Source organism: Notolepis coatsorum (assembly GCF_963971535.1).
Source record: "Notolepis coatsorum genome assembly, chromosome: 19".
Classification (NCBI taxonomy): domain Eukaryota; kingdom Metazoa; phylum Chordata; class Actinopteri; order Aulopiformes; family Paralepididae; genus Notolepis; species Notolepis coatsorum.
In genome coordinates, this window is record NC_140183.1 from 14,480,437 (window position 1) to 14,500,292 (window position 19,856).

General features: G+C 42.9%; 1 protein-coding gene across 1 annotated transcript in view; it reads left to right on the forward strand.

Annotated features, from left to right (window-relative positions):
• Nucleotides 1-19,856, forward strand: part of tbc1d31 (TBC1 domain family, member 31) — a 75,893-nt gene that overhangs the window by 47,664 nt on the left and 8,373 nt on the right. The window contains exons 12-18 of the mRNA XM_084335818.1: nt 484-617; nt 5,041-5,220; nt 5,820-6,052; nt 8,777-8,849; nt 9,921-10,040; nt 10,375-10,572; nt 13,739-13,802. Of these exons, the coding sequence (XP_084191944.1) occupies nt 484-617; nt 5,041-5,220; nt 5,820-6,052; nt 8,777-8,849; nt 9,921-10,040; nt 10,375-10,572; nt 13,739-13,802 (1,002 nt within the window). The remainder of the gene's footprint in view (nt 1-483; nt 618-5,040; nt 5,221-5,819; nt 6,053-8,776; nt 8,850-9,920; nt 10,041-10,374; nt 10,573-13,738; nt 13,803-19,856) is intronic.

The window sequence follows — 19,856 nt, forward strand, 5'->3', positions numbered from 1 at the left end:
ATCTCTCCACACACAAGCACACATGAACACACACATACACACACACAACACAACATTCTGCACTCGCACGTACACAAACGCACCATAGGTCACTTTAAACACACACAAAAAGGACACTTTAAAGGAAGGAAAAGGACACTTTAAGAAAATAACTTGTGGTGATTGTTGCACAGTATAGTTAGTAACAGCAAGTATAGCATAGGGACATAGAAGAAAAACTGCACATTGTATAGGAGTGTACATAGGATCCAGTGCCTTTAAGCAATTTATTAACATGTCTATTTACCATGTCTATTCTAGTTCTCTTTTTATTATTATTATTATTATTACTATTACTATTGTTTTAGTGCACAATCGTAGCGGGCATGGCCAACCGCATTTCACTGTATGCCCTGGTATGTATGTGATGAATAAACTCTTGAATCTTGAATCTTGAACTGGTGTCAGCACTGGTTTGAGTATTCCCCCTCCTCTGTCCTGCAGTGAACTGGTGTCAGCACTGGTTCGAGTACTTCCCCAACCCTCCTCTGAACGTGCTGAACCTGGTGGAGAACGTCCTTGCTCACCGTGACAAGGAGCTGCTGCAGCACCTGGTCGACTGTGGAATCACCTCGCAGGTAGACTGCACGCTTCTGTATACGTACTTATACATAATTATACTCAGGGGCAGTGTTGGGACTAACGCGTTACAAAGTAACGCCGTTACTTTTGGCGGTAACTAGTACTCTAATGCATTACTTTTGAAATTCAGTAACGCCATTAGCGTTACTGAATGGTTCGTTACTGCGTTATTTTTATGTAGATTGATAGCGAGCAGTAGTGATCCAGCGCAGTCCTCCTGACTCCTGTCTGTGTGTCACTCACCTGCGGGGACATGCTGTGCTGTGGGCGTGTTTTGTTTACTATAGTCCTCCTGACTGTCATGGCAGCGCCCAGCTACTCGCGTTTGTACACATGGATATTCTCACTATTTCTCTTTTGTCGAGCACAAAGAAAATAACGTTTTAGTTAAATGTCATTTGTGTTTTGGCTCAAAGATACTATCTACTGCCCATGCTTCAACGAAGCTAGTAGCGGAGTCTAACGTTAACGACCAGGACTCATCCGAAGCCACTCGCCACCCGCTTTCAGGGATCTACAGTAGTTAGCATGATACCAGGCGACACACAGCAAATGGGACGGAACACTTTTTCCAACTACTTGGAGAGAGAAGATACAACATGGAAATGAGATAAAGAAAATGTTTGAGGGGCTGGACTAACGTTACATCTCGACCACCGCAGACTTTGGTGAGTGCAGTGATGTGAATGCAAATGAATGGAAACTCAAGTTGATCAACGGATTTTGACTGTACGAATCTGCCAGGGAATCTCATCACTACTAATCAAACAATATAAATATAGTCCTTTCATACACAATTGATATCCTAACTATTCTAACGTTGCAATGCACGATTGATATCTTAAACAACGTTGCAAGACGGTTATAATGAAACGCTCCAGCGACATCAAGGCTGTTCCTTCAACCTAAGCGGCGATACAATTAGGTACGGCGCATTTCTTATTACATCGGGACTCGGGACAACATTTGTGTTTGTGTCAGATTTGTGTTTGTATAGACCACATTGCTTAGCAGAGTTCAGTGATGTGAATGGAAACTGTCAAGTTGATCAACCGATTTTGAGTATCTGTAAGGGCATGGGAGCAATTTTTTTTTTTTTTTTAAGTAACTAAATAGTTACTTTTCACAGTAACACATTACTTTTGGGTGTAAGTAACTAGTAAAGTAACGGAGTTACTATTTTTCAGTAACTAGCACAACACTGCTCAGGGGCGACAATCTGATATCAACTTTGGGGGGGACAATTACATTACATTTTCTCAAGAGCAATTCCTGGGGGGCGACACCACAAGTAGTGCTGTAACACATTACAGCCTACGTTGTAATATGTTAAATGTATATTGAGGAACCATAATTACTACTACTGGATAATTGATAGGTAGTTAACTGAAGGGTTGTCCCAACTTTTCTGATGTATTTGCATTTGCGTCAAAATGGAGATCAGTTGCATTAAAACTAGTGCTGTCAATCGATTAAAATATTTAACTCGATTAATTGCATGATTGTCCATAGTTAACTTGCGATCACATTTTTTCCCCCTACCTTAACACTTTGGGAGCCAGCCGTGTTTTCCTTTTTACCCCCTTGAATGCCCACATCCACTCCAATGTTAACGTTAATATCGCCTAATCTATGTTTTAAATTATGGCTATGTGTCTAATCTGCCCGTCGCTTATCAAAGACTCATTTTCCAGTCAACATTGTCATGGCAGATTGTTTTTTTATCGCTTCATTTCCGTTTTCTAGCATTTTGAAAATCACTCGATTTCACGGAAAAAACAACACATTCTATGATAATCGCCTTTTACTGGAATATTCTAGAACGTTGTAATTTTTCGGCCTATTTATGAATAGTTTTCAAATAAACGCTAGATGATCGATAGTATATGTGTACGCATGCACGCTCGTGCCGCCAGGTGAAAATCGATTCTCCTATTTCCTGACCGCGAGCAGAGTCAAACAGCCTATCACCATAATCACATAAAAGCTTATATCTCTGTGAAAACGAGTCTGATTATCCTAATACTGATAACATAGATTCCTTACCTGAGATCAGATGGTATCCAAATGGTTTATTCCAATTCCATTCGAAAAAATCGCTCATTTGATTGATCCATCGTGTATACAGTAAAACACATATTCTCCGAGGCTGCAGAGTGAACTCTGGTAGACACCGGTTACATGAGTGAGAAGTAAAATGTGGAGTGCAGGTTTTTTTTTCCCCCATTGAGTCCAATCCAAAAGGGTGATTTACCATCTGGGAGACGATAGGGGGTGCTTTTTTCACATCTGAGCGCCTGGGGTGACTGGATCTCCAACGGTAGGGTCGCTTGATGCAATATGATTTCAGATAGCTAATAAAAAAAAACGAATAAAACGAATATTCTCGTGAGTGGGCATTCAACCCGCGGGGGGAAACACGAGAAAACTTGTGGATGGCATTCAAAGTGTTAACTAAACGGATCTTTTTCAAGTTCCAAGTTTTAATACTCTTATCAACATGCGAGCCAACAAATGCTTGCTTTATGCAGCCATTTAACACAAAAGGATGACCCTCATGCATTGCAAATCTGCATCAAATTCAAAACAGAGTGATGCACAAAATAACTTAAAAGAAAATAATAATTTAAAACAATGAATAAAGTGTGCATGAAATAATAGGGGAAAGAAAACGTTAGGAACTTGTTACATTCACCCACACAAGGGCTGACTAATCACACACCCCCCCTCTCTCTCTCACACACTCTCCCAGCTCTCTTTCTCTCTTGCCCCTTCCTCATCTCTCTCACCCCACTCTCGCTCTCTATATCTCACACACGCATGCACGCACACACACACGCACACACACACACACACACACACACACACACACACACACACACACACACTTCAGAAACAAACATAGTATCAATGAGAGCATCAATAATACACCTGAGTGAAGCCAAAAAGAAAAGAAAAAAAGGTAAAAAAAAAAGAACGTACAATTATTTTTTATTTTTTTTTAATCGTGAGTTACAAAAATAGTGGCGTTAATAGAATCGGGCGATAATGCGTTAATACCGCGTTAACTTTGACAGCCTTAATTAAAACACTCGCTCCTATTCCCCTATGCATTCACGTGTTGACTTATTTGCTTCGGAACAATCCCAGTTGCGATATCAATCACACTTACACGATGTAAAGCAAAACATGCTATTAATTCAGCATTCAATATATTTTCTTACTTTTGTGTTGACTGTCGCCAGATTCCTGTTTTTGGGTCCCAGTTGAGGTAGGAGCTGGACAACACAACGGTTCCATAGCCTGAAGTCTTATAGTCATACAGTCCAAAGTTTATAAAAATCCCACAGAATTAAATTTTTTTAGATGTTGTACTACTAATATTAATAGTTATAGCAGTGCTCCTTATCAGTTCAGTATGTATGTAGGTATTTGTATTTACAACTAGCAATACCAAGAAAGGCCAGTAGGTGGCAATGGTCATCTGAAGTCTCTCTCCCTGGCTCTTTCACCACCCTCACTGACTCACAGTCTGTCTCCTATAAAATAAATAAGATGTTTGCCATACTCCTAACTACCGGTACCCTAAACTACACAATTAATCACATTGCCTTAAACAAATCTTGGTTCAGTCACCAGTTTAAGTTGAGAGTGGCATCAATCCATGGCATTGTCCGATTATGTCCATATTTGACAAAGAAATCTAAAAAAGAGAGAACATTTCATAATGTGGACCCCAACACTGATCCCTCCACACACAGTCACACATGAACACACACACACACACACACACACACACACACACACACACACACACACACACACACACACACACACACACACACACACACACACACACACACACACACACACACACACACACACGCAGAAAGGGAGAATGGCTTATATGAACTATCCAGTTCATATATCAACTATCCAGTTCGTTTTTATAGTGTAATGTTTGGCTACTTGAAGGAGAGAGAGAGCGACTGAGACGTGCGACGTCAGTCAGTCTCGGAATTGTCTCGGAGTTGTCTTGGAATGGATTTGGTAGCTTTTTTCTGCGTCTCCGTAGACCGTGCCGCACCACCGTTTTAAAGTCTTAGTGAAGATAGATTTATATGAAAACTGATTTATGTATAATTTAGCTAGCTCGCCAACGGTACTGTGATTAAAGCAAACTTTAATAATAAAAAAATTAAAAAGATTATATATTGTTTTTATTATAATTTTTTCTGGAGGGGCGGGCGTCCCGTTGGCGCCAAGGCAATGGTAGGGGAAACACTGCCCCTCTTTGTACTGTGTTACTAAGTGAAACCTCTTTGTACTGTGTTCTCTCTCTCTCTCTCTCTCTCTCTCTCTCTCTCTCTCTCTCTCTCTCTCTCTCTCTCTCTCTCTCTCTCTCTCTCTCTCTCTCAGCTGTATGTGTGGCCCCTGCTGGAGACTCTGTTCTCTGAGGTTTTGACCCGTGACGAGTGGCTCCGCCTGTTTGACAACGTCTTCTCCAACCACCCGTCCTTCCTCTACATGTGCTGCATCGCCTACGTCACCTGCTGCCGAGGCCCCCTGCTGCGCTGCTCCCAGAGACAGGACTTTGAGGTGGGATTCTGGTGTGTTGTGTTGTGTTCTGTCCTGTTGTGTTCTGTCCTGTTGTGTTGTGTTGTGTTCTGTCCTGTTGTTGTGTTGTGTTCTGTTGTGTTCTGTCCTGTTGTGTTGTGTTCTATGGTGTTGAATGCTGAGCTGTAGTCAATGAACAACAGTCTCACATAGCCCCCCTTAATTGTTAGTTTCATTATGCATTGTTTGTTGAGTACTGACTTTGAATAATTTTGTTTTGCAATAATAATTGTTTTTGTATTTTTTTTTTTTTTTCTTTTTTTTGGGCCCCAGGAAGACTAGCTGGTTGCTATGGCACCAGCTAATGGGGATCCGTAATAAAATAAAATAAAATAAAATCTACTGCCACATTGAAACTTTGCACGTGGGAAGAATGAAGCTTTGATTATTTGCTGATGATTATTATTACTGAAGCTTCCAAGCAGGACATAGACCCTCGTTCTCATCCGACCAACCACTGCTCTTCACTACTCTGATATTAAAACAAATGTGTTGATGTAACAAAGAATATTTTGTTCCTAATTAAACAATTAATCTCTCTCATTCTCTCTCGCTTTCCCCCCCCCCCCCCCCCCCCTCAGTATTTCTTCCACCATCGCAACTGTCTGGACCTGTCGGCCATGTTGGAGGAGGCCTATGTGCTGATGAGCAGCACCCCAGCGGAGCTGCACCCCAGGACCCTGCTGTCTGACTTCACCCCTCTGACCAGGGGCCAGTATCCTGTCTTCAACCACTACCCAGAATTCATAGTGTCGTACCAGAGCCAGGAGAGGGAGAAGATACGGCAGCAGGAGACGGAGTACCTCCGAGAGAGGTCTGTGTGTGTGTGTGTGTGTGTGTGTCTATATGAAAGGGTGTGTGTGTCTATATGAAAGGGTGTGTGTCTATATGAAAGGGTGTGTGTCTATATGAAAGGGTGTGTGTCTATATGAAAGGGTGTGTGTTTCTATATGAAAGGGTGTGTGTCTATATGAAAGGGTGTGTGTGTCTATATGAAAGAGTGTGTGTCTATATGAAAGGGTGTGTGTGTCTATGAAAGACTGTGTGTCTATATGAAATGGTGTGTGTGTCTATATGAAATACTGTGTGTATATGAAAGGGTGTCTTGTGTGTCTATATGAAAGAATGTGTGTGTCTATATGAAAGGGTGTGTGTGTCTATATGAAAGGGTGTGTGTGTATATATGAAAGAATGTGTGTATATGAAAGGGTGTGTGTGTCTAGTAAAGAGTGTCTATATGAAAGGGTGTGTGTCTATGAAAGGGTCTGTGTGTCTATATGAAATGGTGTGTGTGTCTACAGTATATGAAAGGGTGTGTGTGTCTATGAAAGACTGTGGGCGGAATCCACAAAGAATGGTTTGCACGAAGCTAATCCCACCCACGGATTGTGCTCTGCGCTTACGAGCTATCCACTAAAAGCACATTGCGTGGATGATACCAGCGTTGACATGCCCATTATTTTTCCTGATTTGCTCGCGGGGATTCCTGACAGCAGCACTGTTGGCAGATATCAGTCCGGACTTCATTGTTTTCTGCGGGACCATTATGCATATTCTTACATTTACCGGCGTGTTGCACCGAATACCACGGTACTCTGTTGCGTGTGTGACGTTGTCCCAGAGAAGGCTGCTTTGTGAGCGGCCCTACTACGCTCACACAAACAGAGGAGGAAGCACGAAGCGGACAGATCCGACCAGCATTTATTCTGCTCACAATATGCCGAAGCGAAAATGTGCATTACAGATTAACTGCAGAGAAAATTCCCAATTTACCGTCCCGGTCGAGCTGTGCGAGGCGAGAGTTTGATGGCAAAGTTGACTGAAGTGCAACTATACAGAGAGATAAAGAAAATAATTTAAAATGATTTTGATTCCTCAAAATTATGTTTTGGTTTGATTTATGATGATATAAGATGCTTATGATACAATCATTCTAAGTATTGCGTGTGTAATAAATTTGTTTTGTACACTAATTGCAAGTTATGCATTATCTTTGTGAGGTTACTGTTTTATAATTACATTGAAAAGATACAAAGATATATTCTTGAAAGCTGGATTTCCTAATACAGAAGAGGTATTATTTAGATTGAACATTAATTCATATTTTCTTTGTATTTATTTTGTCCAGTAAGACTTGAAAATAGCTTTATTAAGTTGTAAAGCCATGGCCTATATTCGATTTCATAATTCTATTCTATTCTATTGTGCTTAACTTAGTTCATATTTCATTCTATAATACGCCACCCCTTTATTGTGAGTATAACCTAGGCCTGTATAATAATAAATAATAATATAACAATAATATATAATAATAATCATAATCATTATGACTGTATTTAAATAATGAGATTGACAAATACTAAATAATTAATTAACCAATATTAAATGTACACAGGGGTACCAAGTTGAATTATTACATTTAATGTGTAACATAAAAACACACATGTAACATATCACATTTAATATAAAATGTGTTTAGTGTATTCCACTAAAGGCTATTATCGCGTCTTTTCCTGGGATTACTAAGAATCACCAAAACTATACTCATATTCTAAACGGTATAAAACGGAAATGTACTGATGAAAAAACAATCTGTTTTGTGCATGTTGGCTGGAAGCAACTCACTGACAATCGACGGGTGTATTAGACCCATAGCTATAATATAAGATATATTTTAAGCACTCGCAAATCTCACAGTTCCCCCATTGATTAAAGCGATGGTGTTCTAGCGCCCTCTGGCGCATTAAGCGATGGCGCTGAATGAGTTAAGAGTGATGCACTGCTTTGTTGTTCTATTAAGTGTTATGAGCGATGCACTGCTCTGTTGTAAATGTTATTGTATATTTTTATTGAACTATTTTATCACACTTTTTTACTATGTCTATTTTATTTTATAATTTTTAGTATTGCCTATTTTTAAACTGAATCAAACCGCACTTTTTTACTCTGTCTATTCTATTTTACTGAATGAAACCGTAAACAGAGAGGCCTATTGGGATTTCTCCTAATGTGAAAAATTGTGATTTACCTTACCTTGCTACCTCTTTTCTCTTTTTTATGCTCGCTTATACCTGTGTTTTGTACTGCTGTGAAGCACTTTGAACTGCAATTTCTGTATGAAAAGTGTCAAGTTTATTATTATTATTATTATTATTATTATTATTATTATTATTATTATTATTATTATTATTATTATTATTATTATTATTATTATTACTATTCTTATGTCTCTACTACTATGCACTCAACACTGCAGCCAAGTTTCAACACTGTTTGATGAACATTGTCACTCAGCTGAAAGAGTTGTACCCTTCCTGCTGACCTGTCATACAGAACATGTACGTCGCTTTGGATACAAGCGTTCAACTAAATGTAATGTTAATGTAATGTAAATGTTAATGTATGTAAATGTTAATGTAATGTTAATGTTAATTGTAAATGTTAATGTCATGTAATGTAAATGTAATGTAATGTAAATGTAATGTAATGTTAATGTAAATGTAATGTAATGTTAATGTAACTGCACGTCTCTCTCCAGACAAGCGGTCTCAGAGCTGCATCAGGACTGTGTGCGTCGCCAGGCTGAAGAGGAGGCCTATCACACACAGCAGGTGAGCAGCTCTCTGTGTTCTGTTGTCTTACTGTGTTCTGTTGTCTTGCTGTGTTCTGTTCTGTTGTCTTACTGTGTTCTGTTGTCTTACTGTGTTCTGTTCTGTTGTCTTACTGTGTTCTGTTGTCTTACTGTGTTCTGTTGTCTTACTGTGTTCTGTTGTCTTGAGCAGTGAGCCATAGAGTCCATTTAAATGACACTGAATGTAATGTAAGTACTAAATGTAATGTAACTGAATGTAATGTAACTGAATGTAATGTAACTAAATGTAATGTAATAAAGCATTACATCACGCGCAGGAGTGGGTTGTGAGAAAAACATTTAAATAAATCTTATAGGGCAAAGAGAACTTTTTTTTCTCCCCAATATAGGGCAAAGAAAACTTTTTAATTTGTTTGACCTACTTTCTATAGAAGCATCTAAGAATGAAGTTCTATAGAAAGTAGGTTCAAAACTAAAGAAAAGTTGGATGTGTTAGTTTGTTGGATGTCTAGTTGAAAGACAGTTGGATGTCTTAGTTTGTTGGATGTCTTAGTTGAGAGACAGTTGGATGTGTTAGTTTGTTGGATGTCTTAGTTGAGAGACAGTTGGATGTGTTAGTTTGTTGGATGTCTTACTGAGAACAGTTGGATGCACTTCCGAGCTGCTTCCACATGGAGGCAACTTCTCTTCTTTTTTTTTTGGGAACTACTTTTTCAGCTGATGTTTTATTCAATAAATCTTCAATTAATGTGTGTTTATTGTATAGCAATAAGGTTGGATGAATGCGCCAGTTGTATAAAAGCCATTACACCACGTGCAGTCGTGGGTTGTCGGCTGCGCCTCGGGCCTAACGACCACCCCTAGGCATGGTCTAATTCTCACAACCCACTCCTGCGCGTGATGTAATGCTTTACTAGTTCATCCTAGTACATCCTAGTTCATCCTAGTGTTCATCCTAGTAGATCCTAGTACATTCCTTCTTCTGTCCACTCATTGGATGCTTTGATTCTACACCCTGATGATGTCATAGTCTAATCACTATTGGTTTGCCGACGGGGTTGTGAAGGAGGTCTGATTGTGTTTCCTGTAGAAACTGTTGCGGCGGCAGGAGCGCGTGGGCCGGGAGGTGCAGGAGGAGGTGGAGCTGAGGATGAGGAAGGAGAGAGAGGAGGAAGAGGAACTGATGCACAACCCAGAGACCAGCCTGATGGTGACTCTCTCACACACATACACACACACACTTACACACAACACAGAGACACACACGCATGCCACACTACACCATGTTTACATCTACACTGGTACATACTGTATAACAATGTAAAGTCGGGGCGCCTAAGTGGCGAACCATGTAACGCGCTGCGTCGCGAAGCGGCCGACCCGGGTTAGATTCCCGGACCCGGCGTCCTTTGCTGAATGTCTTCCCCCCGCTCTGTCTCCCGTTCTTCCTTCTTCTCTCTCTCTCTACCGGACTGCCCGGTAGTAAAAACATAATACAAAATAAAATAAAAAATGTAAAGTCATGTCTGTATAACCTCACTCAGGCCATGGAGGAGGCGTCTCTGGCGGAGGTCTGCCAGCTGGGCGTGGAGGCAGACTGGCAGAGAGCGGTGGCACAGCGCCTGGGGCAGGCACACCAGCAGCAGGAGGACAGGAGACACAGGCTGGCAGGAGGACAGAGAGACACACTGGTCCAACAACAACTACTGGTCCACACCATGAGAGACGTGGAGGGCAAGAGGGTAGGAGAGACGGAGAGATGCTCTTTGTATCCTTTAACCCAGGGGTCTCAAACTCAATTTACCTGGGGGCCGCTGGAGGTAGAGTCTGGGTGAGGCTGGGCCGCATCAAATATTCCACAAAAAAGGGTTTCAAGTATTCCAAAAAAAAGTACAACTGATCCAATCTTCTCACAAACTCACTAAAACCTCACAAACACCAGCAACTGAGCATTCTCAGTGGTGTCAGTGGACTCAACCACAGCTATGGAAATGCACTGTGCATTTTTTTTATTCTATCACAAAGCTGTTTAATCAAATCATCAGCCAGTATTTCAGTTATTCTGGTTGCTGTCCTATCTGAGGAGGATTTGCTTTAGTTTGCCTTCAAACATGGTCTCCATCACTTCAGTCATACATTATTTTTATTATTTATGCATCAGAGAATGGCTTCTTGTGTTTAGCCAACACCCATGCCACTGAGTGAGGACTTGGTTGCTTTTTCTCGTTGTGACATAGATTTAACAATAATTCTGCTTGCAGCTTGATATGATGATTTCATTCCATTTATTTTTGTGGTTCTTAGCACTGAATTTTGAGGAAAGGTTGCATCAAAATAACTGTTTTGTTTCGTAGTGGCATTTCAAATATGCCACTCTTCACAAGAACTACCGTTTCTTGGCATAATTAGGCGCATTGGTTTGGTGCTGGGATGATGCACGCATATTTTTCAGTCCATTCACCTTTGAATTGCAGCGATTTTCACTGTCGACTTTTCTTTTACTGGCCATCTTTGAACATGCCACATTTTTCTACTAACTGCCTGCTGGCGAAACTAGGCTACTAACTACATTTATCTCACGGAGATAAAACTGGGAACGAGGTTACTAGCTACAGTAAGAAACCCGGCCTTGACCCAGACGAGCTAAACAACTTCCGTCCGATCTCCAACCTTCCTTTCCTTAGCAAAATCTTGGAAAGAGCAGTGGCCGCCCAACTCCAACAATACATGTCCAACCATGAGCTCTATGAGCCTTTTCAATCCGGCTTCAGAACTCAACACAGCACAGAGACCGCCCTCATCAAAATTACCAACGACCTCCTCCTTGCAGCTGACTCTGGCCACATAAGCATCCTCATCCTCCTTGACCTTTCTGCAGCATTCGACACAGTCTCCCACTCCATCCTCCTCAACCGCCTATCCAACAACCTCGGCATCACTGGCTCAGCACTCTCCTGGTTTCAATCCTACCTCACCACCCGCACACAGTTCATCACCATCGGCGACTCCAGTTCCACCCCGGCCCCAGTCAACCAAGGCGTCCCACAAGGCTCCGTACTTGGCCCAATCCTATTCACCATCTACATGCTCCCCCTTGGTCAGATCATCCGCCGCCATGGCCTCAACTTCCACTCCTATGCCGACGACACTCAACTCTACCTCTCCACCAAACCATCCACCCATCTCCCCCCACACTCCCTTATCAACTGCCTGCACGAAATAAAAACCTGGATGTCATAAAATTTCCTCAAGCTCAACAACAATAAAACCGAGCTCATGGTTGTGGCACCCAAGGCCCTGCTCCGGAAGGTTGGGGATCTCACCCTCAACATTGACGGCTGCTCCATCTCCCCATCCCCTAAGGTCCGCAACCTGGGCGTTATCCTGGACTCCACCCTTTCCTATCAATCCCATGTAAATTCCCTCACCAAATCCGCCTTCTTTCACCTCCGAAACATTTCCAGACTCCGACCATCACTTTCCGACACCACAGCTGAGACCCTCATCCACGCCTTCGTCACCTCCCGCCTGGACTACTGCAACGGGGTCCTGTCCGGGGTCCCAAGCAAAACCCTGGACAGGCTCCAGTATGTTCAAAATTCAGCTGCCAGGGTTCTAACCCGCACCAAACCCTGGCAGCACATCACCCCCATCCTCATCCAGCTCCACTGGCTCCCCATCAAATCCCGCATCACCTACAAAACCCTCCTGCTCACCTACAAATCCCTTCACGCCCTGGCACCTCAGTACCTCACTGACCTCCTCCACCCCTACACTCAGTCACGGTCCCTGCGATCCACAGACACTGGTCAGCTCTCCATCCCCCGAACCAGACTGCGGACGTTCGGGGACAGAGCTTTCAGTGTGGCAGCTCCCACCCTCTGGAACTCCCTCCCTGCAGAACTCCGCACCACCCCAACTCTGGACTCATTTAAAAAACTGCTCAAAACCCACCTCTTCAACCTGGCCTTCAACCCCTAACTTTCTCACTTTATATGTATGTGTTGTGTCTGTCCACTATGTTTGTTGACTTGTTATCTCCCCCCCCCCCCCCCCCCTTATGTATAGCGACCTTGGGTCCTCTGAAAGGCGCTATATAAAACGAAGTATTATTATTATTATTATTATTATTACAGTACCTGCAGATTAGACTACCTGTAGCTGTCAACTCTCGCTCTGACTCCGACCTGTTGAAAAAGACGACACGCATTCCGTGAAGACCCGCCCTACTCAGCCTCTGATTCGCAGACTGTGTGTGGGGGGGAAACGCTGACGGGACGCTGAATGTGATTGGACCAGAGTAGACAGACACAGACAGTGGAGCGAGCAGTGCCTCCGGACAGGCAGAGCACTGCTTGCAGAGGAGATAGGCATAGCGGAGAATTTCGAGGATATATCGAGGACGCACTGGATATATTTTCCTTCCACATCCACTTGGTATCACTCCGGAATCACGTTTTAACCAAGTCACTAACGTAACGTTGCTGTCATGAGCCTGCGCTATGGTAGCCTACAAGTGATAAAATAAATAAAACATCCAACTCGCACAACAACGCGGCAAAAAGTTGCGCGCGGGCCGTACTAACACAAAACTTTGATGTCAAGTAGGGGGCCGCAAAATATCATCCAACGGGCCGCAATTGGCCCGCGAGTTTGAGACCCCTGCTTTAACCCTTTCACTACCACACTACAGAAGGTTAACCCTTTACTATCACACTACAGACGGTTAACCTTCTGTAGTGTGGTAGTGAAACGGTTAACCTGCTGTCGTGCGGCAGTGAAAGGGTCAACCTTCTGTGTTGTCGCAGTGAAAGGGTTAACTGTTTGGTAGTGCGGCAGTGAAAGGGTTAATCACCATTTCATTCTGCCTGATGAATGAAGCTGAATATTTATGTCCATGTGCTTTAGTGGGAGGAGCTGATGGGTGGGAGAGACCGGGATCAGCACCAGCCCTCGTCCTCAGCAGACACAGGTAAGACAACACACACAAGAACAGCACATTACTGATATTACTACTGCTACTACTACTACTACTACTACTACTACTACTACTACTACTACTACTACTACTACTACTACTACTACTACTACTACTACTACTACTACTACTGCCATTACTACTACTGCTACTACTACTATTACCTCTACTACTGCTACTACTACTACTACTACTACTACTACTGTTGTGTAAACCTCGTACTCTTTGGTTCACATATAATAACGAGACGGAGAGCGTGTGATCACGTTGACTGTTTACTAGCTTCCCGACCAGGAAGTACTGTGCCACATATATACCTGTCCGTGTAGCAACACGAGCCAATACCTTACATGACATCTTCCCCTTTTAGTAAGAAACATCTCCCCGTCCCTTAACACTTTGATCGCCATGGTTAAATTCATAATTTACCATCCCTAGCCATCTCTATTTGTCTATGGAGAAGTTCCCCTTCTTTGCAGGGCTATAACCTTTTAAATTGTATTGCTAAATTGACATTATTATGGCCCATTCAATGTCCTATATATATTGTTCAGGGTGTAGCAACGTTATACTTTTTCATTCACATATTCATACTAAAATACGGTCTAAAGTATAAGTATGTTTTTATCGTTTTCTGCAGCTTTCTCCAGAACTTGATTTATAGCCCCAAATGCATTATATTGATGATGAAATACAGTTTGATAGCGATCGGTGCCAGATAAAAAAAATTCAACTGGAGGTACTTCTAGACGTTACTACGTATCATCTGATGTTGACCGGATGGGCGGGGGGTCATTTATAATTCCGTGGGCAACGTTATATCATTCATCTAGGGTGGGTCATATGATCATCAGATCAGTTAGTATAGAAGACGTTAGAAAATAACGTTGAAACTCACCGTACCTTCCTCGCGGCGTTGGGCGATCAGCTTGGAGTAGACATTTTGCTATTATGGGATGTTGATCTAGATGAACCATTTCCAGGTTGTATAATACTATATACGTCCAAATAACGTTGTTTATTGAGTTAGGGCGAGCGATTGATTATCCAGTGTGTCGAGATGGAGTCCGGCTAACGATCGCGAGTGCCCGGACGAAATATGGATGAGCACTTCCTGTTTGGCGCGTCACTTCCTGTTGGCCGATCTGCCGATCGGCCACCAGATGGCGCTCTTGAACCGTTAGACAGTTGAGTGGAGCTCAGCAGTATATCTCAGGTCCCCGGAGGAGAAATATGATTTCGATCACAGATTTTTGAAATATTGATATCAAAGACGTGTTACGGCGTCTTCGGCAGAATGAGCATGGCGGGGAAAGATGAGTTACGGCGTTCCCGGCGATTAAAGTGTTAATAACAAATCATAATAATAATAATAATAATAATAATAATAATAATAATAATAATAATAATAATAATAATAATAATAATAATAATAATAATAATAATGATAATGATAATGATAATAATAATAATAATAAATCTTACACCACAATAGGCATCCAATATTTGCATAACATTTTCAAACAATAAATCTTACTGAACTTATGAACACCTACAAATCACATCATCTTTCCTCTCTCTTCCCATCTTTTTTTTTCTCTTTTTTTTTCAGAAACAATTCACATTCTCCGATCATCACAATACTTCATTTACTGTTTTTTCCTTTTTTTCTTTTCTTTCAAACAGTCTTTCACATATCCAATCTAACTGGAGGATGTGACACTCTGCCAGAGAAAGTCACATAGGGCACTTTGGTGTTATCAGAATGTCTGTCATTTCTAATGTCACTGCCACATTGAGCTGGCTGGCATGTGTGTGTGTCTGAGTTACCTTGTTCCACAGTCGGCTCAGGTACCTCAGGTGTTGTTGTCTGTGGAGCAGGTTGTTGAAGAGTGCACAGATGAGCACGATTTCTTCTCGACTGTCCTTCGTCCGTCTGTATGATGTATGACCTTGCCTGCTGTATGACAGACCCTCCTCCGTCCGCTTTGGAGAGCCACACCTTTTGGCCACACTGCAGCGTAGGTAAGGGACGGGCTCCGTGACGCAGATTGTAGCGACGTCGTCGCTCTTTTGCCTGCATCTCCGACTCCCCGAAGTCCCTGAGGTTTGGCCCGCGAGGGAGTAGAGACTTTGGGAGTTGTGGTATGTTGGAGCTAATCTGTCTCCCCATGAGGAGCTGTGCAGGGGAATAACCGCTCTCCAGGGGCGTGGCGCGGTATACCAGCAGCGCCTTTGCCTTGTCGCCTCCTCCTTTCCACAGTCTTTTCACCGTCTTTTCATCCAGGAGACTGTGTGTCAGTCCTGTACTGTTGTACCTTCTGCCATTCATATTTTTGTATGGCCTCTACATGTGCAGCTGCCTGCTGCTCAGTGCCTCTTAAGACGGGCTGTTGTTTCTTTATTGCTGCACTCTGCTTCACCTTAGTCATTGCCCTTTCCAGAGTTAAATCTGCATCCATTTGCAGGTTTTCTGATAGCTTGGCATCTCTTATGCCTACTACAATTCTGTCCCTTATCAAGTCTTCTCTTAGGGTTCCAAATTGACAATGTTCAGCCAGTGTGTGTACAGCAGTGATAAAGGATTCAACATTCTCACCCGGTTCTTGGTTCCATCTGTTGAAACATGCTCTATCAAATATAACGTTCCTCTTACTGACACAATGTGCATTGAAAGCATTCGTGACATCCTTGTATTTATTTTTCTGTTCCTCTGTGAGCGGCAAAACACTTAATATGTCTTCGGCGTCATCTCCCGCCGCATACATGAAGGCATTTACTTGGAATTCTTCTGACTGTCTATCCAATCTCGACGCTATTCTATAACGTTCAAATCGCTTCATCCATCTTGGCCAGTCATTAATATTATTGTAGAAATCAAACCTGCCTGGCGGAGCCAGCTGTGGCAGCGACGGCAACTGGACTGCTTCGTCTCCCATCCTGTCGTCGTCTCTTTCTTTCTTTCTTTCTCTCTTTCTTCTTCTTGGCCGCTGGCTTCTTTGCTGTTTTTTTTGCTTTAACCTCAGCCTTCTTGTTGATCCTGAAAGAGCCGGAGGCTCCGGTACCCGTGACTTGGACCAAGGTTCCCTTTTTCACCAGACACTTGACGGCAGTCCTCACACACGTCTTGTTTTAAAAAAATGTTAGGTTATCCCCCGTGCCTTGTAAATATAGAGTTTCAGTTTATACATTTAAAAAACGTTGGGGCAGTGCATAATCCAGTGTTCCACCAAACCAAACTCTTTTGTACTGAAGCTGCTGATTGACATTATATTGCACACAATGTTCAGTGTCAAATATTTCAACAGTAAGTTTTAATTTTCACAGAACTCTATTCTTCAGGATGCAAAAGTGTCTGAAGCATTATGTTACATGAAGTAGGTCAACTCACTGATGAATTTGCTCCAGAAATTTGGCATATTTTAGCCATCACAAGTGCATCAATATCAGGCTTAAAATCCTGAGTAGCAGCCAATTTAAGAATATCATTCAAATGCTCATGTGCAAGCCTTGAGTGCAGCTTTGTTTTAGTGATGTTCATTACAGAGAAAACCTGTTCACAAAGGTAGGTCCCAAACACGCTCAAAACTTTGCTGCCAGGTCTGTCAATTTGGGGTATCCTGGCCAAAAGATGCAGATACACGATTAGCATGTTTTCACGAACTCACCCTCACAGTATGACTTTGAGGCTGGTGCTATTTTGCTAGCAATAAGATAGCTAGCTTTCACTGCTGCATCACTTATCTCTCAGCTGCGGGTAAAAACGGTTGTTTCTTTAGACCCGCTAGCATGTAATTTATCTTCTCTTTTCTCAGTTGTCTTTGCAAGCGGTCGTATTTTTGACAGGTGGATTGATGCCATCGGCTATTAACACTTTCAGCGCCAGCCATTACACTCATCCTTGTAGCTAATGCGCCAGGTTTCCATAGCCTACTTTCACTGTGCGTCACCATGTTTGTAGAGCTATATCTATATTCTATATTATAGCTATGGAGACAATACTATGGTCATTTGACAGTCGGTGTCTCCCGTCGAACGTGCAATAAAGAGGGGGGTCGTTTTTTGATGCTTTGATCGCCAGTAACGGCATTGATTTTGAACACCACACACGCTGGATCGATATGAAATCATTGTAGGCTCAAGGTGGAATTGATGTCAGATAGTCCTTACCTTTGATTGGGGTTATTCCAAAAAGAATATTCCAATTTTCTGATCGCGATTTCCAGTATTGATGTCCATCTGGTCCCTGACATGAAGTGGCACAAGATATGCCTCAAGTGTGCTGAACGCATTTTGAAATGCTCGGATGAAGCGATTTACTTGGCGTCGTCTAAATTCTCCGTCCGAACCATATACGATGTAACACACAGTGAGAAATAAGGTTTCAAATGGTGGGCCACCTAGCAGGATGCGGCCGGTATTGCACTTTGGGGATCTCAGAATGATTTCCTATAGTAACACCGAGGTCCGTGAACCTGTAATGAATAAAAATATAGAATAAAAGAAAAAACGACCAAAACCCGAGAAATCTCGGGTCTAGCTCTCAACCGCTGGCCAGTTAACTCTTGTTTTATATACAGTCTATCTATGCTCTTACGGATACAGTGCGACCCCAGGTGGACTGATTAGGAATAGCAGTTACTTTTATTATATAGCAAGATTTTATAGAAATGCAATGTAAGATAAGATAAGATATTCCTTTATTGATCCCCTTGGGGAAATTCAAGCATCATAGCAGCATTGGGGGTGGGGGGGGGGTACAGGTAGTAAAAACAACACAAGCAGTGTAAACAAATAAGTCAATATAATTTACTATCTAACTAACTGAAATATACAGTATTCACAGTGTCACATAAGGTGCAGTATGCATAAGGTAGTGTTATAATTTACAGTCTAACTAACTGAAATATACAGAATTCACAGTATCACAGTATTCACATAAGGTGCAGTATTCACATAAGGTATGCATAAGGTAGTGTTATTGTCCTCCTTGGGTTCCTATTAGTTCTAGTTGGATGTCTGGCAGCAGTCCCTGCCCACTGTTGTGGAGCCTGATGGCCGCTGGTATGAAGGACTGTCCAAAGCGGTTAGTTGAGTGTCGGGAGGTATGAGTCTGTGGCTGAACGTGCTTTTCATCTTGACTAGCTCGTCGTAGAGGGGGTGGGAGGGATTCTCCAGGATAGCAGCCAGCTTCCTTCTCATCCCCCTCTCTGCCATCACCTCTAGTCTGACCAGCTCGACTCCCACCACGGAGCTAGCCTTCCTCACCAGCTTGTTCAGTTTGTTGGTGTCCCTCGAGTTGGTGTCCCTCGAGCCCCCCCAGCATGCCACAGCATAGAAGAGGACGCTGGCCACTACAGACTGGTAAAATGACTGCAGCAGTCTATTGCACACGTTGAAGGACCTGAGTCTCCTCAGGAAGAACAGCCTGCTCTGTCCTCTGTCCTTCCTGTAGAGGCCCTCTGTGTTGTCCGACCAGTCCAGTTTATTGTTCAGGTGTACCCCCAGGAACTTATATGACTCCACCACCTCAACCTCCTCCCCTCGGATGGTGATGGGAATCGGGGGGGGCCTCTTCTTGCCCCTCCGGAAGTCCACCACCAGCTCCTTGGTCTTACTGGTGTTTAGTTGGAGGTGGTTGCTGTCGCTCCACCTCACAAAGCTCTCCACCAGGGCTCTATACTCCTCCTCATCATCGTCGGTGATGTAGCTTACGATGGAGGAGTCGTCAGAGAACTTCTGCAGGTGGCACCCGCTTGAGTTGCGGCAGAAGTCTGAGGTATAGAGGTGAAGAGGAAGGGTGACATCACAGTTCCTTGGGGGGCGCCGGTGTTGCTCACCAGTACATCAGACTGACTGTCCTTTAGTCTGGCGTACTGCGGTCTCTCAGTGAGGTAGTCCTTGATCCAGGCCACCAAGCCGTGCTCCAGCTGCATCACAGAGAGCTTCTCCGCTAGCAGTGACGGCTGGATGGTGTTGAAGGCACTGGAGAAATCAAAGAACATAATCCTCACTGAGCTGCGCGGCTTCTCCAGGTGCGTTTACGCT